This window comes from Python bivittatus, unplaced genomic scaffold, assembly GCF_059951505.1.
Source record: "Python bivittatus isolate LINGU-HERP-01145 unplaced genomic scaffold, Pbiv_v1 ctg000480_np1212, whole genome shotgun sequence".
Classification (NCBI taxonomy): Eukaryota; Metazoa; Chordata; class Lepidosauria; order Squamata; family Pythonidae; genus Python; species Python bivittatus.
The window spans coordinates 55,653,398-55,672,049 of NW_028277075.1; the positions used below are offsets into that span (position 1 = coordinate 55,653,398).

An 18,652-nucleotide genomic window follows, 5' to 3' on the forward strand; every position below is an offset into this window, starting at 1 on the left:
TGAAGTACATGAACTATTGATTCCAGTTTTGGAAATCAGAGGGTTAATTACAGCAGTATTTCATGAATGCCTATTCAGAAGTAGGTCCCATTGAATTCAGTGGCATTTATTCTTAGGATAGTATATCTTCCATTGCAACTTTGGACTACCATATAGAAGTATTTTTGTGTTCCCCACAAAAGATCATGGGTGTTAGACTAGTTTTTTTTAAATATTCTATTTTATTTTATGTGCATTAAATAAACAGTTGCTAGTTCATAATTCATCTCTCTCAGCAGATTGTTATTAAAGTATCTGGTATACAATCAAGCAAAATAATAGTAAAAACAAAAAAAGAGAATTGCACTTCAGCATAGCACAAAATAAAATGTCTTTTAGCCAGTTGGTTAAATAGGAATTTTTTTGCAGCATCAGATTATAGTTTGTAGGCAATATAGGAAGAGAACTGTGTTAGCCAAATCAGAAGGACAGCACCTTTTCCAACTAACAAATTTTATTAAAAGGTATACACTTTTGGGGCAAAAGCCTATGACTTTTAATAAAACTTGTTAGTCTGAAAAGGTGCTATCAGAATCATCCTGATTTTTAATTGTAAACAAGAAAGTTTCCTAGAGAACTCCATAAGACAGAAGTACCATGAGAAGAACATGTTCAATCAGATGCAAATCCCATGTAGTGCAGCATGTTTATATCATTTATTTATAATAAATGAATGGCTGCAAAAACTCATAAGAACATAACAGCAAAAGCATCTTTCCTCTCCTGTTTTCCTACAACTGGTATTCCTGGACATACCAACTCTGAGACTGGAAGTAATACATACCTATCATGATAATAACTATTCATCTCCCTCTCCTCCAAGGGTTTGTTTCAAAGACTGTGAAGCAGGCTCTGGAACTGCGTCCTAAACAACAACTTCTAATTGCCCTCTTAATGCCCTGTGCAATAGTGCATGTAGAATCTGTGCTTTCAAATCCTAGTATCTAAGTGTTTGTTTTATTTCCTGCTTTATTTTCTGTTTTTGATGCCTGTGTACTTCCACTCTGTCCAATCTCAATCCTACTGCCAATTCTTTATTCTAATGCTAAAATGCAATTTTTGATTACATGTTAATTTTGCTTTAATCTAACCAATTCCTTTTATTGAATGTTCATTGAAACTCATTTAAAATCATAGAGTTGGAAATGAACAGAAAGGAGAACCTAACACTTCATGTGGCAGCCTGTTCCCTTGACTGACAACTCATATATTCAGGAAGTTCCACGTGATGTTTAGCCTGAACCTCTTTCCTCATGGGTTCTGGTACTGTCCTCTGGGGGAATAGAGAATAAATTCACTTTGTCTTCCGTTTGACAGCCCTTCAGATATGAGATCGCTATTGTATTTGTCCTTAATCATCTCTTCTATAAAGTAAAGATACACAGATCCTTTAAGACTTCCTCCTAGAGCTTGATTTCCAGACACTTTACCATCTTTGTAGCCATCTTCTGAACCAGCTGTAATTTATCTCTGTCCATTTCAAACTATGGTGCCCAGAATTGGTCACAGTGTTCCACATGGGTCTGACCTTAGCAGAATAGAGTAGAACCTCTCATGATGCAGATTCTGGGGTTTGTTACTGCATCCCAAGATATTACTTGCTTTTTTAGCACCTGTGTCAGACTGTTGGCTCATGTTTAACATGTTCAATTTGAGGGTTTTCTGTTAATTAAGAATCCAGGCCTTGTCATTATTTCAGTAACTATAGTTTTATTCTTTTATTCTTTCAATGTAGCTACCTTTAAAGCCCAGCAGCCAATCCCTAAGAATTGGAAACTGGTCTGAAAGGAAAAGCCATCGCTTGCCACGATTACCCAAGAGGCACAGCCACGACGATATGCTGCTGCTGGCCCAGCTTGGCATCCCTTCCTCTCCTTCTAGCTTGAATGAGGACAGTCTGAGTACTACAAGTGAACTTCTGTCCACGCGCAGAGCTCGCAGAGTCCCAAAGGTACAGTAATGGCCACTGCGGTCTTCTTGCAACTCTAAAAGATTTGATTCTCTCTCTCTCTCTCTCTCTCTCACACACACACTCTCTCTCGCACACACACACAACACACACACACACTTTCTCTATGTGTAAAAGTTTTTTTGTGCCAATCTGGGCTTGGAACTATAGACTGAGGAAAGATAATAGTCCTTAGGGAAAAGAAAAGGCTCTGAGTCATGTTCTGATATTTGAATTACTCTTGTAAATAAACTGCGTGCTATATTAGTTGGGTGATTTTATACTTTCCCCCCTCAGTTCATATTAAAAATGGTCTTTTGAACAAGTCTTGACTTATTGTCAGCTTGCTACAGGTATAAACACAAGCTTCTATCATCCTGTAAACATACTGTTTTGCCAAATTGATTGGCTCCCCAAATTGGTTGAGCAGTGATTCAGCACATCTTCTTCCTGGAGTTTTCATGTTGTAGGATTTTTAGCCCATTGTTTCCTCCTTTATCCACATGTCTAGGAAAGTGATATTCTTGTTTCAAATGCAGGGATGTAAGCAAGACTGGGGAATAGGAGTAGTTGAAACATTTATTGTGCTACAGCACCCTGTTTTCAGGCCAAAAGCTAAGATGACTAAGATTTATACATATAGTTGAAAGCAGAATTTTTCATAGACTCCTATCAATCTACAAAATAACATCTGCTATAGCCATTGTGCTTTCAAAACAGAATGATTGCATGAAATATCCATAAGGATAATTGAGCCACAAATTATGTAGTAGATAATATAGGCATATAAATTTACCCTTTCCTGCTGCAACTATAGAAAAGTCACTGAGGTATATGTATGAAAAGGAACAAATTACCCAGGCTTTTCCTTGATAAAATTATCATATATTTTCCTATTAAATTCCTAGTAAGTTCTGAAAGTCAAAGTGCTGCTTACTAGCTGAATTTTGATTTCACTAGCCATTGACTGCTACTATTTATAAACTGCAGTAAGTGCCTTAAATGAAAAATTCCATTGTTTGTATTTGTAATGATGGTTCCCAAGGAAATCACCACTGATTTAGCATGAATCCAATTATTTATTCATGAGTTATACATTCAGATAACTATGTTGGTACAGATTTGAAATAACCGTTAATAGATTTGAAGCTTTTGCAGAGTAGTAAACATGTTCAGCGTCTACCTAGGACCTGAAATTATAACATTTTTGAACAAACAAGGGATATACTTCAAGGTTACACATATTTCTTTTCTTAAATGTTTAGCTATTCTCTTTTTTAAAAAATAATTTTTATGATTAAAAAAGCTGGTTTGGTGTAGTGGTTAAGGTGCTGGCCTAGACACCAGGAGACTGTGAGTTCTACGCCTCCCTTAGGCATGAAAGTCTGCTGGTTGACTTTGGTCCAGTCATTCTCTCTCAGCCTAACCCACCACACAGGCTTATTGTTGTGGAGAAAATAGGAAGCAGGAATATTAGATATACCATATTTTTCCGTCAATAAGACGCCCCCATGTACAAGACGACCCCCACTTTTCCAACCCAAAATTAAGAAATCAATATTTTAAAGATAGTGCAGAACACATTTTTATTTAGTAATTAGTTAACATTGACCTGATACACTCGGTGGGAGGAGGTCCAAACCGTCTCTCTGCAGCTTTATTTCCATGCTCTTTTGCATATCTGATTACATTCATTCACGAGTGAAACTGCCGATAGCTTGTCTCTGCAAACAGACTTCCTCTAATTGGTTTGTTCAGCATCAGCTGACGTCAGTTACATAAGGCTCGTGATTGGAGGAAGTCCGTTTGGGAGACAAGCTATTTCACTCGTGACTGGAGGCTAGCAATAGGAGGAAGCCTCACTGCAGAAACAAAGTATGGGCAGTTTTGCAACCGCGTGGTTCTCTCCTTGGCTGACTTCCTTGAATAAGACACCTTTCAATTTTTAGCGTAAGGATTTTAGAAAAAAGTATCGTCTTATAGTCGGAAAAATACAGTATGTGCCACCTTGAGTTAAATATAAAAAAAGCAGGATAAAAATGTATTAATAATCTTATTAATAGTATTTTAAAGAGAAAATAAAAAAGAAAGAAAAAATAATTGATGCATGAATATAATATCAGTAGGTGGAAAAAAGTAAAACCAAATACATGACATTATTTTTAACAATAAGAGATTTTTTTAAATCTCTGAGCTGAGTGTCAGAGTTTCCACTATATTGTTTAAAGATACCATTAAAAAAAGGAGAAAGAACTACTAAAAAATTTATACGTGAATATTTAGTTTCTAACTTCCCTTTGGCTACTTTGACTGATATACAACACACAAAACATTTTAAAATGTTCATGCATTTCTGATTTCTTTAGTCAATTCTTTTTCTCCTTAAGGAAGAATATATTTCTTCCTTAATATATATGGAAGCCATTCTTGCTTAAATTTGATCAAACTTCTGTTATGAATATATGCTGTTAATTATGCCATAGCTGCATATTCTCCAAATTTAAGTTCCCAGTAAATGTATCTCTTTTCCAGTGTTGTGCTAAGTTTATCCTCACTGCCATGAATGTGTATCTTAGTAAATTGTAATGTTTTTTGTTGATATGTCTTAGAATTATGCTTAGGGGAAAAAAAGTGCTTTCATTTCAAATTTGATTTCTAAAATTCTCTGAACAGTGCTGTGTATTTTTTTCCTGTACTTTTCAGTTTTTTTCACATGTCCACCACATATAATAAAATATTCTTTCTCTCTCATGGCATTTCCAGCATTTATTACTATAGGATTTGTCTATCGTGACAATTATTGATGGAGTTATATACCATCTATGAAACATTTTTATCAGTATTCTCAAGTTATAACTTAGGGTAAATTGTATAGCTATTTTCTGTCAATTAAGAAATGTTTAACAATTAAGATCTGTACCATGTTAAGATTCTTCCCAACCAAAGGGGGGATGAAAAGCTACCATTTCTCTTCCCAGATCCTTATTTGTTTTATTTTTTGCTAAAGTGATTTAAAAAAAAATCCACAGTAATGTGAACAAGATTGGTGCAGAGTTGGGGACATATCTCTTCCCATCCATTTCTGCCCCTTTTTTACCTCCTTACCCCTGGAGAATGTTGAAAACTGAAATGACCACAAAGACTGACCACTAGAGTCACTCCATTTTTGTGGGCCTTCTTTAGGACTTTGTCTTGATCATGTAAGGGAAAAGGGTCAGTTTGGATGTGCAACTATTTGGATTTAAAGCAAGAAAATGTTTTTTGGACCATGTGGCTATTGTGTGAGCTAAGGACAAGAAGCCCCTGACAGGAAGAGTAAGTGCACCTATTTCAGATTGCAAAGTACCTTTCCTGCTTTGGATCCAAATACTACACATCTTTAGCTTTCTGTCAGCTGTTCAAACAACATAGCTGACTGGGGGAGTTCATTTAACCCCAAAGAGACCAGGATTGTTTGAGGCTAATTGAGGGTTAATTGGCTGGGTTCACTGATCTAGTTTTCCTGTTCACATGACAAGCTAGCTCCCGTCCTCCAATTAAATACGCCATGTGAAGAGGGCCAATACTACTAAGCATGCAGTAAAGACAAAAAAAGTATATATTTGTGTCATTAACTGTTCAGTCTGCAAATGACATTTAACTGGGATTTCCTTGACTGTAAACATTCATAAACAGAAGTCTAATGAAATGTATAATATTTATTTGGATAAGCCCATAATGCTGGGAAAAGTGGAAGGAAAAAGAAGAGGATAACCAACAGCAAGATAAATGGAATTGATTATAGTGGTGATGAGTGCATCATTGGGAAACCTGAAGGGCCAGATTTGGGACAGAACACCATGGAAAAGGCCTATCCACCAACTTGATGGCACATAATCAGTCAGCCAATCTATCAGTGAAATTAAATACTGGAAATCACTTGGAATAAGCAAGGTCAATCTTTTGCCTGACTGAAACCATGCTCCATTTTGGGTCACTTCTATATATCATATTGACCTTCTGTTGAATTTTGGAACACCTAATGTAGAAACTCTTTGGGATGAATTTCTCATATCCATGTTTAACAATAGTAATAGTTTAAAGTGAAAGAGAATTTCTGGTTGATTTATGTTTGTCCTTCTGAATTTCTGTATGCAGTGCCAATGGTTCTTTGCTTCTTTTACAGCTGGTACAGCGGATCAATTCTATCTATAGTGCAAAAAGAGGGAAAAAAAGATTGAAGAAGCTTTCAATGTCCAATATTGAAACAGCATCTCTGAGAGGTATAACACGGAAATCATGGAAATCTTTTGGACGTACAGGAAAGTGTTGATTATCAGTTACAGAAATTACTGTGATTTGTTAGGTAGTTTTGATACCAATATTTCCCATGACAAACACAAAGTTGTAAGATTAGATGCTTGTTCCTTTGTGTGTGATGGATGTATGAGTAAGTTGCAGCCAGTTAGTAATCCCTGGTGCAAGTCCTTGGGCACATCAGTTCTTTACATATACCCAATTACTACTGCTGGAGTCACCAGGGAAAGCTAGTGTGGCTTCACAAATGTGTACTGTGTAAAGTGAGAAGCAGCTGGTTTCCATTGTACCTTGGAATTTATCCACTAATTTCTGCAGTGGTAGTCCACAAGTGCGCTTATGGTAAACCAATATATTCAATTACCTATTTATTGTGTGAAACACATAAATGCAATAGAAGGATTTGTTAATAAAACTAGATCTTATGTCCTTATTGTTTCCAAAGAAATGTTTTTTAATGCCTGTTAAATTCTGCCTATATCATTTATTTGAATTCTGCCTGAGTATATATGTGCCAATGCCATATATACTCAGCCAGTTTCAAGCAGTTTCAAGCAGTTCAGGGAAGAGGTGTGTATCTTAGTTAAATGCTCTTAGCCAAGCATAAGTGAAAAAGTGGCAGAAACTCCAAATGAACCTCTTTCCTAAGGTTCGTGGCTATAGCTTTAGGGCTTTAGGATGGAACCTTAACCCTGCTCCTGATGAAGGGAGACCTATCTGGTACTGCTGTTGTTGGTGGGGCTGTTCCTCATACCTATTGCTGGTGTGAATGTAGCTGCTTGGCTAAGAGCATTTAACTAAGATACACACCTCTTCCCTGAACTGCTTGAAAGCTGTGTGCTATGAATGAGTCACAGCTTGGCTACTGGGATGGGGTAATGTTTTGTACAAACTGGCATTTTTCATATCATTAATTGATGTTACTTAGCTGATTTAAACTTTTAAATGGTTCCTCTTTACAATGCAGATGTTGCACAACTTCCTTTTAATACCTAAATAATTTGGACGGGAAACATCAGAACAGTTTTCTAAATGTTTCCTAAAGCAACATAGACATGACTCAAGCTGTCTTTTCTTAAACACTTCCAAATCATGAACCATTTTCTACAAAGAAAATTTTGGCACATGTTCAGTGCAGTGCATCTTTGTTAATGCAAATAACAAAGGCAAGTCTTTATCCTAATAGTATTTTGTCCTCCTGTCTTTTCAGATGAAAACAGTGAGAGTGAGAGTGATTCAGATGATAGATTTAAAGGTGAGAAATTCATCCTGTCGGTTTTCCTAATTACGTTATGACACAATGAAATTAGGTTGAAGACAAGATTAATTTTTTCCCCCAGAGAATTCAAGGCATCTTAAAAGAGGGATCACTGTTGTGTGTACTGTCTACTTTCATACTTCATAAATGGACTGCATGTTTCTTTTTAGAATATTAAAAAGTTAGCAAAACTAGTTTGACTAGCAGTGGCAATGGATAAAAGAAATGGACTCTTGTGTGTGTTTTTGTGTAATTGGAAACAATTAATCTTTATGGCCCTTTCAGCTATTTTGAAAGATACTATCTGTATTTAATTTACCCTGTACTGCTGCTATTTCAAAAGGTGCTAATCAAATACTTTTCAGCTCTAAATCCAAAAAGGCAAAATACTTCAAGAAAGCAAAAACTCAGATTTAAGAGTAGAATACATTTCGCAAAGGATAAGAAATAATTCATTCATCTGCCAGATGGAATTTGGAGCTTCATGTAGATGCATAAAACATTTTTATTTGCAAGAGTGGAATGGGGAAATAGATATATTTGAGTTAGGAAAGGATTGTAAATAGACATGTCTGGGACCCCATCTCAACCTGCTGTTTGTTGGCCAATAGATGGTTTCTGCAGGAAATTCTGGATCTTGTCCAGCTTTAAAACAGCTATTAAATGCTGCAGTCCTAAAACTACAAAATCCCAAAGGCTAAGGAAGATGACTGCCTCAATATTGAGTTATATTGTTCTAGTGATGACACCTGCTGTTTGCATTCAAACTCTCATTTTAATATTAGACTTTAGATTATTTAACTAATAACATGGGCAATCAGAATTTTTAGCTCTATGAAGTTTTCCTAAATGCTCAAAACATTTTGAATATGCCAATTGAAAGGACGCTGCTAATAAAATAAATGTCCTTTCACTCTAGCAGCTCCCTGCACATATTCTGTGACCCTCTGGGATTAATCAAGAGTTACAGTCCTGTATTAGTAATCGTTATAGTGAGTTTATGACGTTTTCCAGTATTATTATCCCCTTATTATATAGTGGAAAGAAAGAAACCTTTAAAGCAGGGAAGGGTATCTTGTTTTGGCTGAATTATGCATTTTGTTCATTATTTTTGGCCTTTGATTTGCAGGGGTCCATGGTGGTGATGCAGTGACATCACAAGAAAGGGCAGGAGCCAACATTTCAACTCCTTTTTATTTTTAGGTTTTAGGATTCCCCCACCCCTCTTAATATATATTTTACAGGAAAAAGGTCCATTAAATATTGTAGACTTATTTTACAACATATGGCACATCAATTCACTGTTTTGTCACTGGCAAGATCTTGTGGGAAGGTTGGCCTTTGGGGACTGCCAAAAAGGGGATGAAGTTCCATATGGTTTCTCCCTGATCTAAGGTAAAAACAATTTATTGCTGAACTCAACTAAGAGTCAGACTAAATTCTTCTCAGCTGTGAGCCCATGCTTTTCAGCACTGTGCTATACAAGTCCTCTTTTTGGGCAACCTCTTAGCCATGGAGAAATTTACCCAATTTGAAGGGCTGATTTTTTTCAATTTTTTTACATATCGATTGAGACAATGTCCATTTTTAGAATTCTTTTTTAAAAATGAAAACATTGTGAGGTTATTGGGCACGAGCACAGTTTTCCTTTTCTCTATCTGCTTTTGCTGCCATTGCTGACCAGCAATCAGATCTATTTAACACTCTCTCACCTGGCCAGTAAATCTGTTTTTATGGAGTTATTTTCCCAACTAGTGCCAGGCTCTCTTCTATTTCAAATAAATTTTCTGGCTTGAGATTGATGCAGAGTGCTGTGGTATGTGTAACTTGAGGTACAGCAGAAACAGATGGGAAAACTGCAACGTGTTGCTGCAAATTTTATGGAGCCCTATTAAAACAATATTATGTATTTGTTAATTTTTTCTTAAATATAATATCCTGCTGATTCACTTGTTGGATCTTGCTGCAATGTATAGAGAGCAGATATCCTATAAAACCAGTGTACAATTAAAACTACCATATAAAACTGAAATACTGTCCTGTACACCTCTGATCAGCAGTTAATAAAACCTGCCATGTGATTTATATTGCCCTGGAGAGGTATTCTTCTCCTCATTCCCATTTGTTTTTTAAGCAGCTGGAAAATGGCTTTAAATCTTCAGTGTTTGCATAGTGTCACCTTGAGCTAGTCTTGACTACCACTTTTTGTTTTGTTTTGTTTTGTGGAAAGTGATTTCTAAGTTCAGTCAGTTCCTATAGATTTTTTTAAAATAACCAAGAGACTATATGTGCATACATGTGTGGTTTAATAAGACTATATAAGCACAATAAGGTTAATAGATGCCGAAATCTGGAAATGGAAATGATTTCACATTTAGTAATACTATCACATCAAAAATATAGAATGGATTGTTTTTTGATTATAAGGTTATTTTATTTATGTTTATTGATTAAGAAAATATGTTTGGGACATATTAGGCATGACATCTGTTATATATGGTGTTGTGTAGTTGATTGAGGGGTTCTAATCATTTAGATCAGTGTTGTCCAAACTTGGCCACTTTAAGATGAGTGGACTTCAACTCCCAGAATTCCCCATGCTGGCTGGGGAATTCTGGGAGTTGAAGTCCACTCATCTTAAAGTGGCCAGGTTTGGACTACACTGATTTAGATGCTGTATGATTCTTCTCAAGGATTTCTAACAGATGCATAATGCTCACACAACCACCAGCTAATGCTTCTTGTTTTTTTGGAAATACTAGCTCACACCCAACGGCTTGTCCACATCCAGTCAATGCTGAAGAGGGCTCCTAGTTATCGAACTTTGGAACTGGAGTTGATTGAATGGCAGGAACGTGAACTGTTTGAGTATTTTGTGGTGGTTTCTCTTAAGAAGAAGCCCTCTAAAAATACATATCTTCCTGAAGTCACATATCAATTTCCAAAGGTAAAAGTAAGAACTCCTTTTAACTATGAGTCATTCCTGCATTATTGTTATGAGAACTGTGTACTTCATTTATTGTTAGTTCTGTTTCTGCTAGGATATTTGGAATGCTGCTAAATACATGCATCATTAATATAAACGTATACATACCTAATGATAACAAAATGTCTTATTTAGATAAGGAACAAAGGAATTAAATATAGAATCTTTTGTTATTATTGGGATCTCCTTCAAAAAAATACTGTTGAAAAATGTTTGGCTGTACTATTTCTCTCTGTTTTGTGACATCATTAGGCCTGAATCTTTGGCTTCTGATTTTCTTTAATTTTTACAGAAGTGATGAGTATTGCCATCCGTAGCGGGAGGGAGAATGACACAAGTAGTGTCATGTTGTTGAATTCTGAATTCCAAAAATTGATTTCAGGAGATTAATTTGAGTCTGTGCAGGATGCTGCTGATGTTGATTTGTTCAATCACAGCTAGAAAGACCCACAAAACAAGTTCGTGAAGCTGAAGAGCGACTTAAGGCCATTCCTCAGTTTTGCTTTCCAGATGCCAAGGACTGGAGTCCAGTATCTGAATACAACAGGTAAACTGCTCTACTGTCACCACAATACTAGCTTTTACAGAGTGACCAAGCTTGCGTAATGTTTCCCTTGTATTCAGCTCTAGGGAACCAACAACATCTCTCTATAATTTCTGTTAGATTATTCCTCCTCATCCAGTTCTGACATAGTTGAAAAGCTAGGAACAGAATTATGAAGCATTTAAGTTTCCAAGCCATTCTTCTGTTTACTTCAAAGCCAGTATATTTGAACAAATAGACTCTGAAGGTTGTAACTTAATGCAATTGTTAATTATTTCATTTGAAATTAATTGAAACCGTAAGTTTCTCTACCACTATACATTTTTAAACTAGCTTATGCTATATACAGGTAACCATTTGGGATTGTACCTCATCTAAATTATCATTTATCACCATTATTTTTGCAAATTAAACCTGCAGGAGGCAATCAACACTGGTAGTGGTAGAAGTGGATTTTTTTATTCTTTTCTTTCCCATTCTGACTCCTTTTCTCACTGGGGAGGATTTTTTTTTTTTTTATAAATGTTAATAGAGTAAATGTTTTTTGAGGCTTGACATATCTATTTTAGTTTTTGCTGATCATGGCCAGACTATAGCATGGCTTTTATTCAGTGTTTGTCACCAAATTGTAACAAGGAGACCTGGACTGCAGAAAAGGGCCATGTATGAGTTGTTGTTTGCCCACTTCTACTTTTGCTATATTTCTGTTTAGTTCTGTGTAGTACTCCATTTTATCACAATAAAATGGAAAAGTTGAACTAATTTTAAAATAGGAAATACAAGGCATGTTTCCTCATTGCTTCTCATTTTCAATACTTATTTACACATGAATAAATAAGTACATATTGTTTGGTTAATATCAAAGCCTCAACAAAACTGGTGGATAAATCACAAGTTTTATCTGATTAGAAGATATCTGAAGACATATTGAAAAATATGACTAATTGAAAAAAGCAATGGCATTCTTGCTCCTGAGCTTAAGTAATAGAGTACTACCTGCACTAATTTTTGTTGCAGTGAGACATTCTCTTTCATGCTGACTGGAGAAGATGGCAGCAGAAGGTTTGGCTACTGCAGAAGATTACTGGTGAGTATATCAATCTTTTTTAAAAGAACTAAATTCTAGAATGCTAAGCACATCATGGTTATAATTAGTTTTGAAAAGAGAAAGTTACAAGGTTTTGTGTTAGCTTTTCTTCAGTTATCTGCCATGTGGAAGATGTAGCTGATTTATTCTCAGTTGCTCCAGAAAATACAGCCACTCATTTAGCAGCTACCTTGTTTAGCGACCATTTACAAAAACAGTGGTAATTTAAAAAAAAATCATTTTCTGAACAATGTGCACACTTACAATCAAATTTTGTGTGCCTGACAACAACACATGCTGGAGTGAGAATAATGCTGGCATAGCTGTATGAGAGAACTTTATCTAAATGAGATGGCAGCAACCATTGATCTTCACAGCATCTCTCTCTCTCTCTCTCTCCCTCTGTTATGTGTTTGCTTAGTGACCATTTTGCTTAGCAACCATTTTGCTTCCGATTTAAGGAACAGATTGAGGTTGCTAAACAAGGAGAGGGTGTATTAGGACAAGTGTGGCTATTTCAGGGGAAAAGATTTCAGTCAGACTTTAGGAGAAATATTCTACTGATAAGAGCAGAAGCTGATGGGCTCTCCTTCTCTGCAAGCACTTAAGCAGAGGAATCATAATCATTTGTTACAGATGCTGAACTTGCATTTTGTACTGTAGATCTTGTACTGAACCTGGAGTAGGATGAAATGTTTCTGAGTTCCTTTCAATTCTATGATTCTATAATGAGGCACATAACCAAAAGTTATTGCATGCTACCTCTTTGTTACATAGATATATAACAAGTCTTATTTATGACTTTAAGGGGAACCTAGCTTTCTTAGCAAAGGAATTGCATATAAATTTAATAAATAAATAAATAATTTGTATTTGAGTATTTACTATTATTATTGATAGTGTTCTGAAGCACATGGTTACATGGCTAAGGTACCATGTAAATGCGAATAATAAATAATTAAAAATAAATAAGACACAAGTAAGATAAAACTTCCAAATCTGTTTTTACTTTTCAAGGAGCAGAGTATTTTTTCCCCTAAAGTTTTGTGTTACATTTTTTTACTGAGCGTGGCAAGGAATTTTCAGTTTTTTGTTTTAACCAAGGCTATCATCTAATGTTTATTTCTCCTTTACCCTACCCCTGGTCTCACTTTCTGTTTGGCAAATAGAACCCAGGGAATTTCTAGAGAAAACTTTAACAGAAATGAGAAGGTAAATCCACTTCTTATGTGATGGTACAGTGTTCTCTCTGGATGGTTCTCCTTAGGGTAGTTGCATCAGCAGTGATTGGTAATTTACATTAGGGGAGCAATTCACAGTGGATTCTGGATGCTTACTAGGTTGGCACTTAGATGACTGTGGCTGATCTCAGAAAAACTAAGTGGGGTTAGACCTGGATTAGTACTTGGATGGAGGACCACATGGACACTGTGAGCTAGACAAGGGAGTAAAAAAAAATCTTCCTATTACAAGGCACTAGCAACCCATTTCTATATTGGTCCTGAGAAAAGAAGATGGATATGTCCATTAAGTTAACAGGACTTGAGCTCACTGTAAAGAATACTTTATATTACTAGGTATATAAGCTGGTCTGTAGATCTCCAGAAAAAGTACTATCCTGGCTAAACAGGGGTGACATTTGGGAATTAATTGCTTCCATATATCCTATCCTAGTCATATATTTTTAATAAAATTTGTAGTACTGAGAGGAGGCAGAATAATCATATTAATTATATTTAAATTTTAATTAAATGTAATTGTGGTCAAATGAAATCTAGGATTGTTTAGAATAGTAGACTCCATAGAATAGTAGACTCCTGGAATGTAGACTCAGCCACTCAAATCCATGTACAGAAAGCGTTATACACATTTATGGCTAGTCCATTATTTGATTTCACTTAGGGATGCTCCAATTGGGAAGGTGGCATACCTATGTGTTTATCTGACCTGGCTGTGCAGGGTTCAAATTTAACAGCCACAAGGGCCCTGCAGTTAAGCAGAATTAAAATGTTCCTCCATCTATCAGTCATGTTCCTATGTTCAATTTCCCTGACTGCCTTTCTCCCAGCTAAAGGTATTTTTATTGTTAAAAATTGAGGCAGGGGGTGACTATCTGGGGGAACAGACTGTGGGGAGATAACCTAGAGCAGAGGCAAGCTCTAAGTGAGCTTGCTAGAGGCCTGGTACTAGCAGTGGGTGGATCCATATATGGAGCCCGTCTCACAGCAAACATGTAGCCCTGACACATTTTACAGGAGTTACACATATACACAACGATACATACACAACAGACCAGGACCCAAATATCCAAAACTGCCTATTCTGGCATTAAGTGCAGACTATTTTAAAGCATGATTTCCAAATATGTGTGATTTATTTTTCTTTTTTTCTGGGAAGAAGGTTGTGGCATTCTGGTTAGTCTTTTCCTTCCCTGCAGTGAGACTTTATAATAGTCTCAAGGAGGAGGCAGGCTAAATGTTGAAACCGTGCAGGTGTTGTTTTTTTCTGATGAAATTGGATTGCCACTCCCTCCTTTCTAAAATTTATTTATTTATTTGTTTGTTTGTTTGTTTATTTATTGGATTTCTCTCCCGCCCATCTCCCCTACAATAGGGGACTCTGCGCGGGTTACAATGACATTAAATACTTGATACATGTAAAATAAGTTTTTTATTTTTCTGCTACCACCTTTGGTTTAATTTTAAACACTTGACAGTAATGTTAACGTTATCCTAGAGTTTGGAGTTTACATGCAGGCAAACAGTCCTCTGATAACCAGAATCAAAGAAGTTTGAGAACAAGTATATCCTGTTTCTGTTGTTCCTTTTGTCCGGTTCTTTTAACTCCCAAGATTGATATATTTAATACTGGTCCTGATTTTGAAATGTAATTGCCTATATAGATGGGGCCTATTTTGGAGAAACGGAAACTTGCTCTCTGGAGAATTTAGCTAATACTCAGTTTGACTTTCCAACAGTCAGAACTGCTGATGGGAGTAAAGGAAAGTTGAATGCTTGACTCTCTGTATGAGTGTAGTGGAGACAGAGAAAGTGTGTGGAACTGCAGATCTTGTAGAACTGCTGCTACTACACGAAGCTTTCTATTTTTTTTTTTTAATCTTCATCTTGCTTTGTATTTATTCTTCATTCTGACAATGCACATTCATAATAAGCTTTCTGATCCATGCAGTGTAATCTGAATTTGTAATAAGTACATAATTTAAAGAAATACAAAATAATGCTGGCAGTCTATGATAAGTAACATCTGGCACTCTCAGGTCCTGCTTCCAGTCCAATTTTGGCTTAATATTTTCATTTTAGAAAAAAATAAAGTTAGACAACTACAGTTGTCAGATTCCCACAAGTATCAATATGTACAGCATGATCTCATTATATAACTAAATGCTTGGTTGCCTTTACATAACTAATTATTTTAAGCTGATTCTGGTGCCTGCCATTAATGTCTTCTTGACAGATTCAGCTTTGAATTCTTGATGGCTACTTTACTCTTCGGGGTTGTTAGAAATTATGTTCAAATCTTCCTATTTGTGTGGCTGAATCTGTAGTTCTAATTAGTTAAATTTTAGCAGGATTTCCTGGTATCTTGAATCTAGAAAGTAGCAAGCAATAAGTTACTGGATAACATTACTTGATAACTAGTCCTGGTGTAGAATTAATTTGCACTCCTCAAAAATCTGTTCTTGCTTTGGTTGTTATATATTTCAATACCTGAATAGAAAGACCCCTGCTGGTTGAGATCAAAAGCCCATATAGTCAAGCCTTTTATTCCTATGGGAGCCTGGTAGATGTGTCCAGAAACCCCACAAACAGGACAAGAGTTCAGTAAATCCTTAATTGTCCCACAACCAATATTCAGAGGCAAACAGTCTACTTATCTTAACTGTTATGAAGGCCAGGAAAGAGTTCCAGATATGCCTTACCTTATGTCATGGCATAATAATGTATCCAATTTCAAAGAACACAAGGAGATTTAATTCTTAGGAATTAAATTTAGGATTTAATTGTAAATTCTGAGGAAATCTTGTTTAGGATTATGCTTCAATCCATGTTAAACTTGTTACATAAAGAACTGAGAAGAAAACTTGGGTCCTCGTCCTGATTGAAAGGGATAGGCTCATAGACTTCCAGGGAGATTTATTTGAGGGGAGTTTAAACAGAACATTTTAATAGAACAATAAAACATATTAAAACATAACATTTAAACATTTAAAAAGAACTATTAACTATTATGTATCTTGTTGTAAGGTGCTATAAGATCAGATGCCTCCTTGTTTAAGGTCAAAGGTTGATGTTTCCAGGTAGGAGAAATTGGCTTTGACGATATTTTTTTTCATTTTCTATTATACAAAATAGACAACAGTACAAAGATTGTGTTGAGTCTTCCTGATGCATTGCTGACTCATACAGTCCCCCATGGGGGAAGCTTCTACTCAATTAAAGAACAATTGCTGGTTTCAGTTAGTATAAAGACTCTTTAATTGGGTACTGCATGCCTTTCCACTGTGTTTTTTCACAAGGCAGAGCTATTAGATAGACTGGAAGCTGCTCCTTTAAATGAAACACTACATCCAGTCCTTAGCTATGGTTGCTCTGTAAATATTGTATATTGTGGTAGTGCAATTTGTCTCCATTTATATTCACTTCAGTGATGACTGATTCTGTAAGCACCGAGCTAATTTCACTTTCTGGCAATTGAATGCACACTGCACATCATTTTTGTAAGCTGTTCTGGGAACCTTTCACAGGGGAGGGGTAACCAATCCTTGGTCTCCCCTCTGAATCCCCAGAATCCTCCAGATAATATAGCTGAAATTTGGCAGTATCGCTATTTGCATTTTTGGTTTGTTTTTGGCTCAAATAGTACAAAACTATTTTGAAATGAAGAAAGTAGTCCACTGTATCCCCTTAAAGCCCTGATACTTCTACAGAAGAAGACAGGACTTCCAGATGGTCTGTACAAATATCTGTATTGATACAAACAGAAATAAACAGTATATAAAAGATCATGTAATAATAAGCAATCTATTGAATGTCTGGGACAAATGCAGGAAAACAGTAAGTCCAGCTTCCTCCACCATACCCACTTCATTATTAAGTGTTCAGTGGAAATCTAATAACTTACTTAGATTGCAAAATTTAATTATCAATAAGATGAAGATAAAGCTTTTATTTCACAATAGTCTAATTTATAAGGCTGGTTTAGGTATCTTCAAATAGATAGCACAGCACTAAAAGAACTACAGTAACAAGGGGGAATATTGAGAGACTTGACAAATTAAAAAACCTTATAGTACATAATTTGGAACATTCATTAGGCTGGGCTTATAAATTATTGGTGAGATATGACTCCGAATCCAAAATAAGTTAAAGATTGGATGATTAAATGGATGTAGAATTTGAATGCAGTAATAGAGATGCAAGAGTGGGAATTTCATTGGAGGAAGAATATTAAATTTATTCCAAATATTATACTTACAGATGATTGAATAAGAAGTGTTATTGTTAGTATATCATACCAGTTCTGATTGCCAAAATGGATAATTCATTTTCTAAAAACTGTTGGAAATGTAATGAGTAGGTCAGATCATTTTTAAATATTTGGTGGAAATATTGTAAAGCTCAACAATTTTGGAAAATGATTCATACTAGGATGAAACTAATTTTAAAAGTAAAATTTCCATTTCAACCTGCAATATTCTTATTAAATTTCACTAAGCCATACATTCCTTTTAAGTACTGTATACTGAATTAGTTTTGTATATATTAATTGACACAATATTTCTTATTGGAAATATTGTGATTCCTTCTTCGGAAGAATGGTTAACTAAATTGTGCAAATATGCTTCAGTGTCCAAAATAACTTTGTACTTTAAAAGTAAATCTGATAAAAGTAATTCATGCTGGAAACTATTTCTGGACTACAGTTCAATGTATGGATTTCTGCTTCATCCAAAATATATATAGTATATATTGACTATATACTAAATTTGTATATAGTCTATGAAATATAGACTATATACAAATTTCAATGTATATAGTCTGTATTTCAGTTCATGGTATATTTAAACTAGGACAGATTTTCAATTTTGATTCAATCAATTGTAACTTATATGGTGATACATACTGTGTTGATCATGGTTCTTGTATTTACACATGCTCATAGCTTTGATTTTTAGTTTCTTAAAGTAATATATTATATTCAATTATAATTAATTATATACTGGAACATTATAACCTAGTCATTTTAGATTCCTTGTTTACTTATTTGTACTTTATTTTTTAATTCTCTTTGTGTGGTTTTTTCTGCATTGTTTATGTATCTTCTCTAAAATGTTTAATAAAAAATTAGAAAAAAGAAAAAAAAAAACTGGTCCAAAATGTGTAATCTTGCCTCCCATGATATTGAGTCGCATGTCCCCAGCAACTTCTAGAAGCCAAAGTAATTTTTAAAAAATTATTTGATTTTTGCCCACT

At 35.3% G+C, this 18,652-nt stretch overlaps 1 protein-coding gene across 7 annotated transcripts in view; it reads left to right on the forward strand.

Moving 5' to 3' along the window:
* The window catches only part of DENND2B (DENN domain containing 2B), a 165,045-nt gene that overhangs the window by 112,715 nt on the left and 33,678 nt on the right, over window positions 1–18,652 (forward strand). For all 7 annotated transcript variants that reach the window (XM_088145968.1, XM_088145969.1, XM_007421136.3 and 4 more), the window contains 6 exons: window positions 1,775–1,990; window positions 6,153–6,249; window positions 7,494–7,538; window positions 10,304–10,488; window positions 10,965–11,074; window positions 12,089–12,158. In XM_088145968.1, the coding sequence (XP_088002094.1) occupies window positions 1,775–1,990; window positions 6,153–6,249; window positions 7,494–7,538; window positions 10,304–10,488; window positions 10,965–11,074; window positions 12,089–12,158 (723 nt within the window). The remainder of the gene's footprint in view (window positions 1–1,774; window positions 1,991–6,152; window positions 6,250–7,493; window positions 7,539–10,303; window positions 10,489–10,964; window positions 11,075–12,088; window positions 12,159–18,652) is intronic.